This window comes from Delphinus delphis, chromosome 17 (genome assembly GCF_949987515.2).
Source record: "Delphinus delphis chromosome 17, mDelDel1.2, whole genome shotgun sequence".
Classification (NCBI taxonomy): domain Eukaryota; kingdom Metazoa; phylum Chordata; class Mammalia; order Artiodactyla; family Delphinidae; genus Delphinus; species Delphinus delphis.
In genome coordinates, this window is record NC_082699.1 from 23698769 (window position 1) to 23712156 (window position 13388).

Sequence of the window (13388 nt, forward strand, 5' to 3'; positions counted from 1 at the left end):
GTAATTTGTACTGGTTATAAGAATCTGGAGAGATGAAAGAAGTTTGAGATGAGGCTTTCTTAATTTGAATTACCATTTTGTATTCCAGATATGGTTTTCTTACCTGGACCATGGATGCTTTTTATTGTATCTTACTGTAGGTCTAGAGAAACATTGCAAGTGTTAAAAATCTTCAATTCTGAATCTTGAGTTATCAATTCATCACTTGTTTTAGGGCTGCTCTCTTTATTCTTATGCAGTGAATAATATTTTGTTGGATATTAGCATATTTAACATGATTTATGAGGTTAGTTTTCCAAGTTTTTTGAGCAAGTAAAAAATAGTACATGTTAGCACTTTGCTAGATACATTTATTCAACAAATAATTGAATGGTGTATGTTTTGGACATTAGAAATACTGAGGTGATTAACAGGCACAGTCCTTGCTCTTAGAGCTTACTTTGTTTTGTACTGATTTGGACAAGAGCTATGAATCATAAAACTCAAACTTGATGTAGAAATGTGAAACTGAAAATTGATGGACTTTCACAGGCTACTACTCCCAACCTTATCTCTGTCACACACACATAGATATGGTGTCTCACTTTAGGATTCTGAAACTTTACCCCAAGCAGTATTACAGTTAAATTATATAATTATGGATTCAGAGGGCTTTCCTAACATTAAGAAAAAAGTGGGTGAAGGCATTCCAAGTACAAAACAATTACAATAGTAGTAATGAATTGCAATTTTTAAATACCTTAAGACCTTTTTGTATTGTTGGGTATTGATACTTTCAATTTTTCCTTAAGAGGGAAATCTTAAGTTCTTTTAATTTTTAAAAGAGGCAGTGTATCTGGCAAGTAGATACAGGAAATTGAATTCTTAGAAAACTCATTTGGCAAGCATTGTTTTATAAAATCGTGTATATGGGAGGAAAATTATTAAATTGCTGCACGAGTGTGCTGTGCATATATCCTAGAAAGCAGTGTTCTAGGCAGGGGAAGGAGTAAGTGCAAAGGCCTTAAAGTGGGAGCCAATTTATCATGGTGGAACAGCACAGAGGCCAGTATGATTGGAATAGAGTAACCAAGGGGGTGGTTTGGAAACAAGGGCTAGATCAGGTAAGGCTTTGTAGTATATTGGAAGTCTTTGGCTTGTACTATGAGTAAGATGGTTAGTACTTGCTCTGATTTAAAGTTTTGAAAGAATCTCTGATTGCTGTTTAGAATAAACTCTAGGAAGGCAGCACAGTGTGAGCTGGGAGACAAGCAGATGGCTATTGAAGATAATCCAGAGGCAGCAGTTGATGGTTGATTGGAATAGGATGGCAGTAGTTATGGGGGATTCTGGATATCTTCACATTGCCAGAGGATTCCTGGATCCGAGGAATTACATACATATTCAAGATGGAATTAAATGCAGAGGAGATGATTCCTACTTTAGCTTGTCTGAAGATCCCCAGGCACAAATTCCCTAAGGCTCATTGAGTCTACTTTCCAGACTTTTATTTATTTAAGGGTGACATTAGAGAGGTGTTGATGAACCCCCAGATTCCCCGTTACCTTGCACCAGTGCATCTGAAACAACAAACAAGGGTCTAATAATACAAGAACTTTACATTTGTAATTACCCTATATTTATATTCTTCATCCTTAGCCCATTTCTTCTCTACTGATAGGAGACGGTCCCATTCCACAGCTGGGTTTCCCATTCCACAGCTGCTACTGGTCTTAAGTGATAGTATAGTTAGAAACAGCAGCTATTTAAAAGGGTAGTTTCATGTGGGCTCCACATACCATTAAATAGTATTTTTATTTTACTGATTTTTTTTTCTGTGGTTGAATTATATTTTAAACTTTAGTTTGTTTTCTATTCTAATAGCCTGCCAACCAGGATATTATAAATTGGGATAATAAGGTATGAGGCCATCTCAGTTTTAGACTAAAATATAGTTTTAATTCAGCTATTTTATATTAAGCTGTTCTATCATAAAATATAGATTTTTTTAATCCTCATAAGAGACAGATCTTAATTACCATCATTACATCAGGATCACTTTTCAATTGTTTTAGGTCCTTCACATGATTTCAAGTATGGCCTGATGCCTGGCCCTTCAAGCGATTTCAAGTATGGATTGCTACCAGGTACTTCAAATGATTTCAAGTATGGATTGATACCAGGTGCTTCTAACGATTTCAAGTATGGATTATTGCCTGAATCTTGGCCAAAACAAGAAACTTGGGAAAATGGCAAGTATTAGTCAAACATCTATAGAATTTAATACTTTTTATCAATTAAAAGCTTCCACATTCTGGGTTCTAAAAAACTCAGATAGTAGTAGCCCTATAATGATCCCTGTTCTCAAGAATAGACAAGCTTTTGATAGCAGTTTTCTGTTTAATATATAATAAGTGCTTTTTTTGTTTGTTTTTTAATTCTCAAAGGTGAATCATCTCTAATCATGAACAAGTTAAAATGCCCTCATTGTAGCTATGTAGCCAAATACAGACGAACACTAAAAAGGCATTTGCTCATTCATACGGGAGTCAGATCATTTAGCTGTGATATTTGTGGGAAACTGTTTACTCGCAGAGAACATGTAAAAAGACATTCCCTGGTAAGTAACTTTAAATGTAAATGATCTTTGAGATAAACTATATTTGTGTCAGTGAAGCTTAAGATACTTTAACACTATTACCTGCAAATTTAAGGAAGGTAGATTATTAAGTAAATTGCTTTAAACAGTGAATGTGATTTATGAACCAGTACTGAACTTCATACAGAAAGATGATGTATTTACTCATTGTTAAATGGGAGGTTTAATTTGCATGGTTCAAATGTATTATATCGTCTGTACTATCCTTACATTGGATTTTTCCCCCTTCAATTAGGTGCATAAAAAGGATAAAAAATACAAATGTATGGTGTGTAAGAAGATCTTCATGTTAGCAGCCAGTGTTGGAATAAGACATGGATCTCGACGCTATGGTGTTTGTGTAGACTGTGCAGATAAATCACAACCAGGAGGGCAAGAAGGTGTAGATCAGGGACAGGATACAGATTTCCCTCGGGATGAAGAATATGAGGGGAACGGAGGTGGAGAAGCTGATGAAGAGCTGGCTGATGATGGAGAAGATCAGAATGATGCATCTCGATGGGATGAGTCCGGAGATGTTTGTATGTCTCTAGATGACTAACTGACCTACTATACTCCTCAAGGATGCTGCATTTGGACATAATATGAATCAACAATTTGAACTGTTGAACTTGAAGGCTTGCAAAATATGGTACATGCTGGATGGTAGTTATGTTGCTGTGAAAACTGTAGGGTCAAAGCCTTATAGCAAAAAAAATTTTTTTTTATATTTGCACAGGACTGTACAGCAGACAACCTTGTGGTTGGATTACATGGAGTCCACACATCTTCAGTCAGTTATCAAAGTAAAAATATTTTTTATTTATAGGATATACAGTAACTATTTGGGTCCTATGGAAATATAGTACCTGTTCTTAAAAAAGCTTACATTCATGTGCCACTTTAACATGAATTAAGAAAATCCATTATTAAGAGTACAGTGACAGCTGACCTAATTACTCTGTCCATCAAACCACTCAGGCTAGTTTGTACTAGTAGAGTTTTGTTTCTATTTTTATTTTTATTAATTTTATTTTTTTTAATACAGATGTTCAGTGAGGGGCCTTTTCAACCCCATTGGTTCTACTTTTCTGTATTTTCCATTTTAATTTGCTTCATAACTTAAACCAAGTCTCTTCTAGTCTTAGCTATTATTTCTCAATTTTGTGCTGATGGGCATGTTTATACGAACTGGAGAGGTAATTTATTGGAATGAACTAACTGACTTCCTCCATTCCCCTTTTCCTTTTTGACATGAATTATACTACTTTACAAATGAAGAATGATGTTGCAAAGTACCATGGTGAGGTTGACAAATACCACTAAAATGATTATGATTTAGAAGTAACTTTCTCCTGCTGCTCTAATCTGATAAATGGTTACTATATGACGTTTTCTGACAAGGCATTCGGTTTTGGGTATCTGTTACTTTGGCACTACTCTTGTTTGCTTCTTTTTATTTTTGCCAGTGTACTATACCTCAGTCCTATTTGAAAAGACAAATCTAATCGAAAGAAAAGTCATAGATAAAATGATTTGTTTTATAATTTATCCTTCATGTCCAGTTTTGGTTAGCTTGTTATGCAATATAAGTGAAATATCAGGTTTTTACTCCTGTGCCCTTTTTATCATTAAAATTAACACAAAAAGTGCATTCTCTTTTGTTTCATACTTACTGGGGTATTCAGTGTTTGAAATTATGATAGATAATTTAGTTAATTTATTTTTCATTTCCTCGAAGTCACTACATCTTGATATATATATATATATATATAGTCTTTCTAGTAGTCACCATGATTCAACAATCTGCAAAAATCTTACAAATAAAGCATTGAGAGGCTTTACAATTTTTATTCTGTTAACTAAATTCTTCAGGGTACAAGGGGGTGATGTGTTAAGTTGAACTTGTTTAGCCTGATGACAGATGAATTAGCTGATTGACTCACAGCAGCATTTCACGTAATTGATATTAACATGCACAACATTTATCAGGAACATATTGTATATTATATAAGATTGAGGGATATCATATTTTCAGCTTTCTTTTAAATAGAAATTGAGTATATTTTCCTATTTTATATCAGGTAACTAAATTATGCTAGTCGTGTGGAGAAAATTGCAAAGTACACTTTGGCAGACATAATCCTTTTGGTGCTCCATCCCATCAAAGTTGAAAAGATGATAGGTTTTTTAAGAGACAGGCTTTCTTACTGTCTCTGATTTCAGTAGAAAAATGGTTTAATGTTAGACACTGATGCTTCTGCTTGGATAAATCAAAGAAAGATACAGTACAGTTACATGGTTAGATGCATCATTTGTCACCTAAACTTTATCATAGTTTCTACAAAACTGAAAAACCGACATGGATAGTTTTGGTTTGACTTTTGTTTAAGACTGAAGAGTACATCTTTTTCTCAATGTTCTAGACAAATGAGTAAAATGTAATTCTGGTTGGGTCCAAAGTAGACGTTAGTTGGGCAAAGATACTATGAATGGAGAAGTATTTTAAACGTAAAATGTTCTGCTTTGTGAATATGTAAGTATAGTATAAAGATTTCTTTCATCCCATTTATCCCTCTCCTTTAAAATAAACCATAGTTTACAATTGGTAGATCTGTCTATATATAAATATATATTAAAGAGAAAAGATATATATCTAAAAATCACCTAAGTCTGCTTTATTAGATTCACTTAAGTGAACTACAGTTCACTTATTGCATAGAAACTGGACTTGGCTTTACATTCTTAATGTACTTTTACTTTTCCTTAAGATATGAACTTACTCTCTTTAAACTGAATTTTCTTTTACTACTTAAATCATTTATGTATATCTGGTAAATTATGACCAAATTTTTGTTAGATTGCATACAGTAAATTGAAATACACTCTTGGTACACTACAGGATTGTTGTGCTTTTGTTTTGGTTTTAGTTGGAAACAAGGTTTGATGTAGATGGCTTGTTACTGTTAATTTAAAATATTCTATAATTATTGTCCATTACCTTTTATGTTGTGTTGTGACAGATTTGGCTATATTTTTAGTCAACTGAAATATACTTTAAGAGTTTGTTTTTAGAAAGGTAATCCAAAGGAAAAATGTTTATACTCTTGAATATATTAGCCTCAGCCTATATAAAAATTTCGTCTTTAAAGTAAACATTTTACCAGAAACAGAATTGACAGATTTTTCTACTTGCTGACTGCCTAACTTATTTTGTTTCATGATCTCGAGGGGACTGCCTTTTCCCTTCCAGATCTTTTTAAAAAAAATAGTTTAGTACTAAGGTATACTACTGGATGTTTCTATTTTTTTAAGTATATTCTTTTTCTGACTTACAGTACAATTTCAGGAAGTTGATAGATACTAAGAACTTATGATTGGTCTCAGAGAGGTAACAATGGAACACTCAAAATTTTGTCTGTGGAGCCCTGGCGGAATTATGTGTTACGCATTTGCTGAATTTTTCTCTTGTAACTTATATTTTAAATGAAAAATATTTTAGAGCTTTTATTTAATGAAGAGGAAGAGTATAAACTGTTCATTTCCTGTTCATTTTGTAGTAACAGACCCTCATAAATCAAGATCATGTGTTCTTTCTTACGAGTCTCAGAGACAGTTACTTCATACGGTCCCTGATTTTTCATTGTTATTGGCCCTCATTTTTCATATTCACTAGATATTTTGCTAAATTTTAACACCATAGCAATTAAGAGCTAAAAAAAAAACATTATAGGAAGGGGAAACTGAACAGTAATGAGTAGCTTTGAAATTTGGGGGGAAAACATGAGCTGGTTTTGGTAGAGCCATCCTGATGAAGGAAGAGTGAGATGAAGGAGTTAATTCATGTAAAGCGCTTAGAACACTGCCTGGTGCATAATAGGGGCATGACACATCTTAGTTGTTTAATAATACATGGAAAACCAAGACGAAAAGAAGTGGGGAAAGGGGTGGAGAATAGGGAGAAAATAGGGAATGAAAAGATCGGGGCTTAGAAATTTGTAGTAATACAATGTGCTGTAAAAGGCCTGAAGATGACTGGAGTAGTATAATAGGGGAAAGTGTGATGGAAGATGGGTCTTAAAAATCATAAAATTTAAAACCGATAAGTTTTATTTATGTTTTTAGGATGTTGACGTAGGATGAAAAAGTTACTTTTCTGAATAATTCCAAAAGCTAGCATTTTTTTTAGTGCCTGCACATGCCATGCGCTTTACATTATCTTATCAAATTCCCTATAAGTAGGTGCTATTGTCTCCATTTTATAGAAGAGGAAAGGCTCCATTGAAATTTGCTTAATTTAATTTGACTCATGTAACACAGTTACTAAGTGGTAGAGCTGGATTTGGACCAGGTCTGATTCTGAAGCCCATGCTCTTTTTAGGGGGCTCTATTGCCCCAACTTTTGTAGGATTTTAGCTCTTGTAAAGGGGTCTGTCTGTGGAGACATCTTTTCCCTGTGAAACAGCTACGTTAGCAATTTGAATGTCTAATCCTTCCTCCCCCAAATATCCTTAATACTTTTTCCTCCTAGTACAGCAATTGTTGTATCACATGATTATAAACAAGATACCCAACCTCAGTGTAGCACATGCTGTTAATTGGCTATAGCATTTTCATTTTTAAAAGGATTTTTAACTGAAGAACTAGATGTGAACCCCAGTTTTTGTGCCGTTCAGTCACCCGGATCCTTAAACTTAACTATGGTACATAATATACATGCTTAGAACTAACAGGTGTTTTTTCTTAGTCACTTTAGGATTTTAAATGGAAAGGTTTTTTTTTTTCTTGCTGTATCCCTACTTTTCAAGTGAAGTTGAACTGTTCAAGGTAGTTTAAAACGTATTAGGGATAAGCACACTTTAAAAGATGTTTTCTAGCTCTGAATTTTATGACATTGGGTACTTAAAATTTGGAATATGCTGGCTATTGAGAACAAAATTTTGGGTTTAGGAGAGGGATGGTTGAGGCCATTATGAAATGGGAGAATCAGCATTTTAAACACTGTAAACATAAAAGAACACTTTCTTCTGCCTGCTGTTTGTAAAAGCTCTTTGGGAAGATCTTTTACGAAGACCAATTTTTTAATGTAATTTACCTACCTAGTATAAGTGTCCTAAGACATGTATGTAAACTTCCACAACTGTTTTGTCTGTGTATTTAGAAAATACACAAGAATCTTTATCAAACCTAAAAATATAAACTTGTGAGCACTGAACTGCTTCTGGCTTTGTGAATTTTGTTGACTCTGACATTTAATTCAGATTTCCTTGCTTTTAACGTATACTAACTTAGACTAATTGGGGTCGGGAACACCTTTGTAAATTTTGATTTATGTATAATTCAGATACCTCTGGACTTAAGGTTTACAAGTTTGACTTGCAGACTATTAAGGGTTTTTTGGTTTGTCTCTTTTTATGTGAAGTGCATAAAAGACCCAAACTACCTCCTAGTAATGCTTGGAGAGCTGCTTTAATTAATAGCAGTGATTTGTAATCCGCATATTGTCTTTCATCTTTATTACTTTTTTGGAATTCTCTACAGGTTGTAGAAAACATTGAAATACTCCTCCTGAAATGTACATACTTTTGGAAATGGGTTGAAAAGCAAAGGTGAACTACTTCATCTCATATTTGCTGCATACTAGTGGATTAATGGATTATAAGTAAATATATAAATTTCAAGTCTTTGAAACTTTTTAATAATACAGAAAAAACATACTTTTAAAAGGTTTTTGTGGTGGTGGTATTAGTAATAGCCCAAAGGAAATCATAGAATAACTAGATATCCAGACTTTTAATTATTAAAGAAATGAGTTTTGATTTAGTTTGGAAAACAGTGAATTACTGGATGGGATGCCTGTATTGCATATAATTCTTAGTATCTAAACTTTTAAAAGAACTGTCATGTGGCAGAATTAGATATATTCTATTGGTTTATATAGATAGACACTCTACGGTTCCAAGGGATTAGAATTGGAACTGCTCAGAGTGCTCAAGGTTAAAAAGCAGTTTTTAATAAATAAAGATGCAGTGGGGGCTTCCCTGGTGGCGCAGTGGTTGAGAGTCCGCCTGCTGATGCAGGGGACACGGGTTCGTGCCCCGGTCCGGGAAGATCCCACGTGCAGCGGAGCGGCTGGGCCCGTGAGCCATGGCCGCTGAGCCTGCGCTTCCGGAGCCTGTGCTCCGCAAAGGGAGAGGTCACAACAGTGAGAGGCCCGCGTACCGCAAAAAAAAAAAAAAAAAAAAAGCAGTGGGATTGCTCCCGGAAAAAACCAACCCCCACCCCTCACCACTGGAGATGTCCTAAATAAAATGAAAGATTACCTGAGAAGCATTTTGGCTAAGGCAGTATTGACCAAAAAATTCTATTTCAAGGTGGATTTTTTTGTTGTAATTTGTTTTGACCACTGTAGTTATCAACTTTTTGTTTTGCTTAGAATGTTGATAAAATTTTGTGTAAATATCTCATGAAGGATATTTTGACACCAAAATGAGCACAGTTGAAACTTAGAAAATCATGTTTATCTTTATGGAAAAAATTGTTACTTGAGCTTTTTTCTTTTTCACTACAAGTCATCACAGACCAATGTTTGGAAGCTGGTGTAGGAAATTCAGTTATTGGATCTATCTATATAGTTAGATAAGAAAATTAGAGGTCCTTCAGATCTTAGTCTATGTCCTAAGTGAATTTTGAACTAAGGGAAATTTAAAAATGGACTACAGGAAATCTATTCAGTTAATTGAAGTGAATAAAAGATAGGCTCCGTAGTTGCATGGTGCCTTACGTGCTATTAATACTACCTTCTGAATGTTTTTTCTTTTTTCCAGTAGAATCAGTTTGGCAATAAGAAAATACTAATTTTCCACGCATCATTAGGTCTGTTTTAGAGTCTTAGTGAAAGACATGCAAAAGACAGCCTTCTTGACACATGTCCCAACAGCTGTTGAGAGGACAATATATAAAGATTTAGGAGATAATTAATACAGAATTGATTCCCAGAGAGGGAACTATAAGGACTTTGCAGTCAAGTTTAGACCAGGGCTCCTCAGCTTTCATTTCAGTTATCTTCCCCGTAACAAACTCATTCAATAAGTATTTAACATTTGGGAAAACTTCCACATTAGAGACTACAAATGATATTCAGATAAAATTCCTGGCACATAGTCTGAGCTCGGAATTATTTCTAAGTGAATGATTATTTAAAGACCTCAACATTTTTAAGGCTTTTGCCTGCTAGTATCTGGTGGCTTGTAGCTCTCAAGCTAATTTTGTTTAGAAGTAGTTTGTGTTGTGCCATGCACAGGGATCACACTGAGCCCTCGGGGCCCTTTATCCCAACACCACCATAGGTGTCCATACCCAAAGGCACAATGACCAAACCCAACCTTTGGCTAATACTACCATAGACATCTCAACGCAAGTAGTCTTCTGTGATTCTTTTTTAACCTACACCATCTCCATAACAAGTGGCAAGATTAAGTATGAGCCACTTGCTGCAAAATTTTAATGACTGGCATAGCCACCACTAACATCTAAATGTCTGATATTCAGTGTATATAAGGAAGATGTGGAAAAACTAGGAAGAAAACCCTACTGGAGTTTATTCCTTCATGTAGTGTAGACTGCAACAATGCATCAATAAAGATATTTGGATCTGATGTTTTAGTTTACTGATAACGAATTTTTGGTATTTGTGAAGAGGAACGTTGGGTGTTGCATTTATATTTTACCATATGAAAGACAAATGTGTGTTTATCTGTACCATGTTCTTATGTCATCCACTTGGATTTTGGTAGCACCTAGATTCCTAAACTGAGATGGTGGTATTTACATAAGAGACGTGAGTGGTTCTCCAAAGCAAGTTTTGCCACACTAAATTTTCACGTAATTGCCACTTAAAACAATTAGCTCATTCCAAAGAATGGCAATTATAGGAACTGGATCAGTGTCCAGGAGTTACTAACCCAGGGTCTTATACTTCTCATCTATGGCAAAGGAAATGAGAAGAAATTATTTTAAGAATTACTTTAGTTCTAGGTAAACAACTAGAGTTTTATATATGTAGGTATAGTTTTTCTTTGATTTGCTTCCTTAAAAGATCTTATTATTGGGCTTCCCTGGTGGCGCAGTGGTTGAGAGTCCGCCTGCCAACGCAGGGGACACAGGTTCGTGCCCCGGTCCGGGAGGATCCCACGTGCCGCGGAGCAGCTAGGTCCGTGAGCCATGGCCGCTGAGATTTTATTATTTCATAGGCTTAAGGGTGTTTATTAGAATCCTACCTTGGACTTCAGGCAGTTATTTTTGAGCCATTAATCATCCTAAACTTTTGCTCTATTTGTGCCTTCTGAAGGTCTCTGACTCGTTAGCACCCTAGTCTATTTGCTGGCCCTTCTTTGTTACTACTTGGTGACTTACGCGACACTCAAAATGTAAGTTCCCATTTCAGTCAATGGACTCTTTTCCTCTTTGGTCATACCTGTATTTGGCAGATGTACTGAACACCAATTTGTGAGAAAAGTTACCTGTGATGGATAATGGGATCACAGTGTATATTCTGTTCTCTATTCTACAAGACATTTGGGGTGGGAAAAGATGCAAAGTTAGACAATCAGGGAACTTTATCAAAGAGGCCTTTCATTTCAGCAATTTAAGAAAGGTAGTGATTGAGAGGTGTGGAGTGAAGATACAAAACAGTGCAGATTAAGTTAGTAATGCATACACAGCACTTTGCTTTGTCCCTCTTCAGTGTAGTAAAGAGGAGAAAGAATACTTTCACCTTGAAAATTTATTACTTTCTAGGTGCCTCCCAATTCTCTCAGCTATACTGGACAAGTCTGTAGGATTAGACAAGCTCTTGTTTTCTCGGAAGACCCATCTGTGTACTCAGGGAAACGGACACCTTAGTAGAGTCTACCTACTGTTTGGGGGACCTAGATGATGAAGACTTTGACCTAGAGGTTTCATATCCAGCAAAGCAGTTCAGTAAAATTGTAGGAACTTGGGGCTAATGTTCATTCCACATATTTTCTGAATAGGGAAAGAATATCACCTCTTCTCAAAGGCTGAAATCACAGGCTTCCGTAGTCCCCAGCCCCACCTCAAGTTATTCTTAATGAAAGTTATAAGATCTTTACTCAATATTTTTTGAATTTTATTTTTTATACAGCAGGTTCTTATTATCTATTTTATACATATCAGTGTATATAAGTGTATATATGTCAATCCAAATCTCCCAATTCATCCTACCACCCCGCCACCCCACTTCCCCTCTTGTTTGCTCAATTTTGATGTGCTTTTTTTTAGCATAGCATATTTATGCCTCACTAAAATTAATCTCTTAATATCAAAAACCTAGTCAATGTTCAAAATTCCAGTCATTCACGTTCCGTGTGTGTGTGGTGTATTTTACAGTTTGCTTTTCGGTCAGGAGTCTAATAATCTGTAATAGGAGTCAGCAAACCTTTTCTGTATAGGGCCAAACAGTAAATACTTCAATATATTCATTGAAGAATGATGTGCCTTCTTAACATCAGTGAATTATTTCCTTTCCAGAATTACAAATCCAGCAACAAGATTTAACACTTCGATGGCACCATTTTAGATACTACCTAGTCTGTGATTATGCAATAAGACCTTAACAGGAATTCAGTTAAATACCATACCCCAGTCCACAGAGTGTTCCCTCCCCCGAAACCCCAGTTGCTAAATGAGAAAGGATATGTCCAATTCAGAAATACATTCAGAGCTTGAAAGAGGAGACTTAACTTGCTGATAAAAATGTGTACCTTTCTAAATTAGACCCTTCTGTTGCCACTTAATCCTATCTTTATCCTCTGTTAAAAGATTCTTTTATATCAGACCTCAACCTTAGTTGAGTACTATGACTTTGACTTTCCATAGCCTTTAGAATGTAAACTATTTTGGGAGATTTTCATTAATATCTGCACTTACAAAAGGTGTCGGTAAATTGGACTTGTCAGTCTTCTTGGACACAGTTTGATAATGCTAAGCTTGTGAGTAACTGAGCCAAAGTATCTGCCCTGAAAAACACTTTCTATCACACTGAAGAAAATTCCCCAAACTAAAGACTATCAAACTGATTCAGAAGCCATGTCATTGTTTCAGACGCACATAATTCCCCATTGTAAGTCCCGTTGAGGACGATCTTCGTTGTGTGGCTCAGACTCTTGTAATAGTAGACCCGAGTACATGGCAAATGAACCAAATACTGAGCGCAATTCTTCTGAGTCAAAATTTCTATTAAAACATAATTTCAACATTGACCTAAAATAATTCCAACAGTTTTTCCTTATAATTAAGGTTAAAATTAATCAAAACAGATGGTCTGATTTTAAGAGATTTAGAAAAAGATTGGTGCCTCTTCTATCTTACGTGGTAACTGTCCCATCAGAAGTGTCAAATATATCCAGAAAGGACATACGATGGAACTCTGAGAATACAGCAGGTTCCTATCTGGGCATCCCATTCACTCCTCAACCCACTGCAACCTAGACTGTGACTTAAATATTTGAAACTACCCTCTTAAAGGCCACGATCCTCACCTCTGCAGCATTTGCTACTGTGACTGAATGACTGATTTCCTTCACACAGCCCTCCCCTGGACCCTGTAAATGTTGGTGTTCTTTTAATTCTTCGCAGGGCACTCTCCCAGTGTTCTTTCCCTTCGTGTTCTTAGTCTCAAATGATCACAATGACTTGGCTGAGCTCTCTTCAGTGTTCACAAAGATTTGTAGAAATGACACCGTGCATT

At 35.5% G+C, this 13388-nt stretch overlaps 1 protein-coding gene across 2 annotated transcripts in view; it reads left to right on the forward strand.

The window, feature by feature from the left end:
- Positions 1 to 4271, forward strand: part of ZBTB10 (zinc finger and BTB domain containing 10) — a 31871-nt gene extending 27600 nt beyond the window's left edge. For both annotated transcript variants that reach the window (XM_059994811.1, XM_059994810.1), the window contains exons 4-6: positions 2055 to 2231; positions 2427 to 2599; positions 2874 to 4271. In XM_059994811.1, coding sequence (XP_059850794.1) covers positions 2055 to 2231; positions 2427 to 2599; positions 2874 to 3179 — 656 coding nt within the window. In that variant the 3' untranslated portion in view covers positions 3180 to 4271. The remainder of the gene's footprint in view (positions 1 to 2054; positions 2232 to 2426; positions 2600 to 2873) is intronic.
- Positions 4272 to 13388: the final 9117 nt, after the last annotated feature.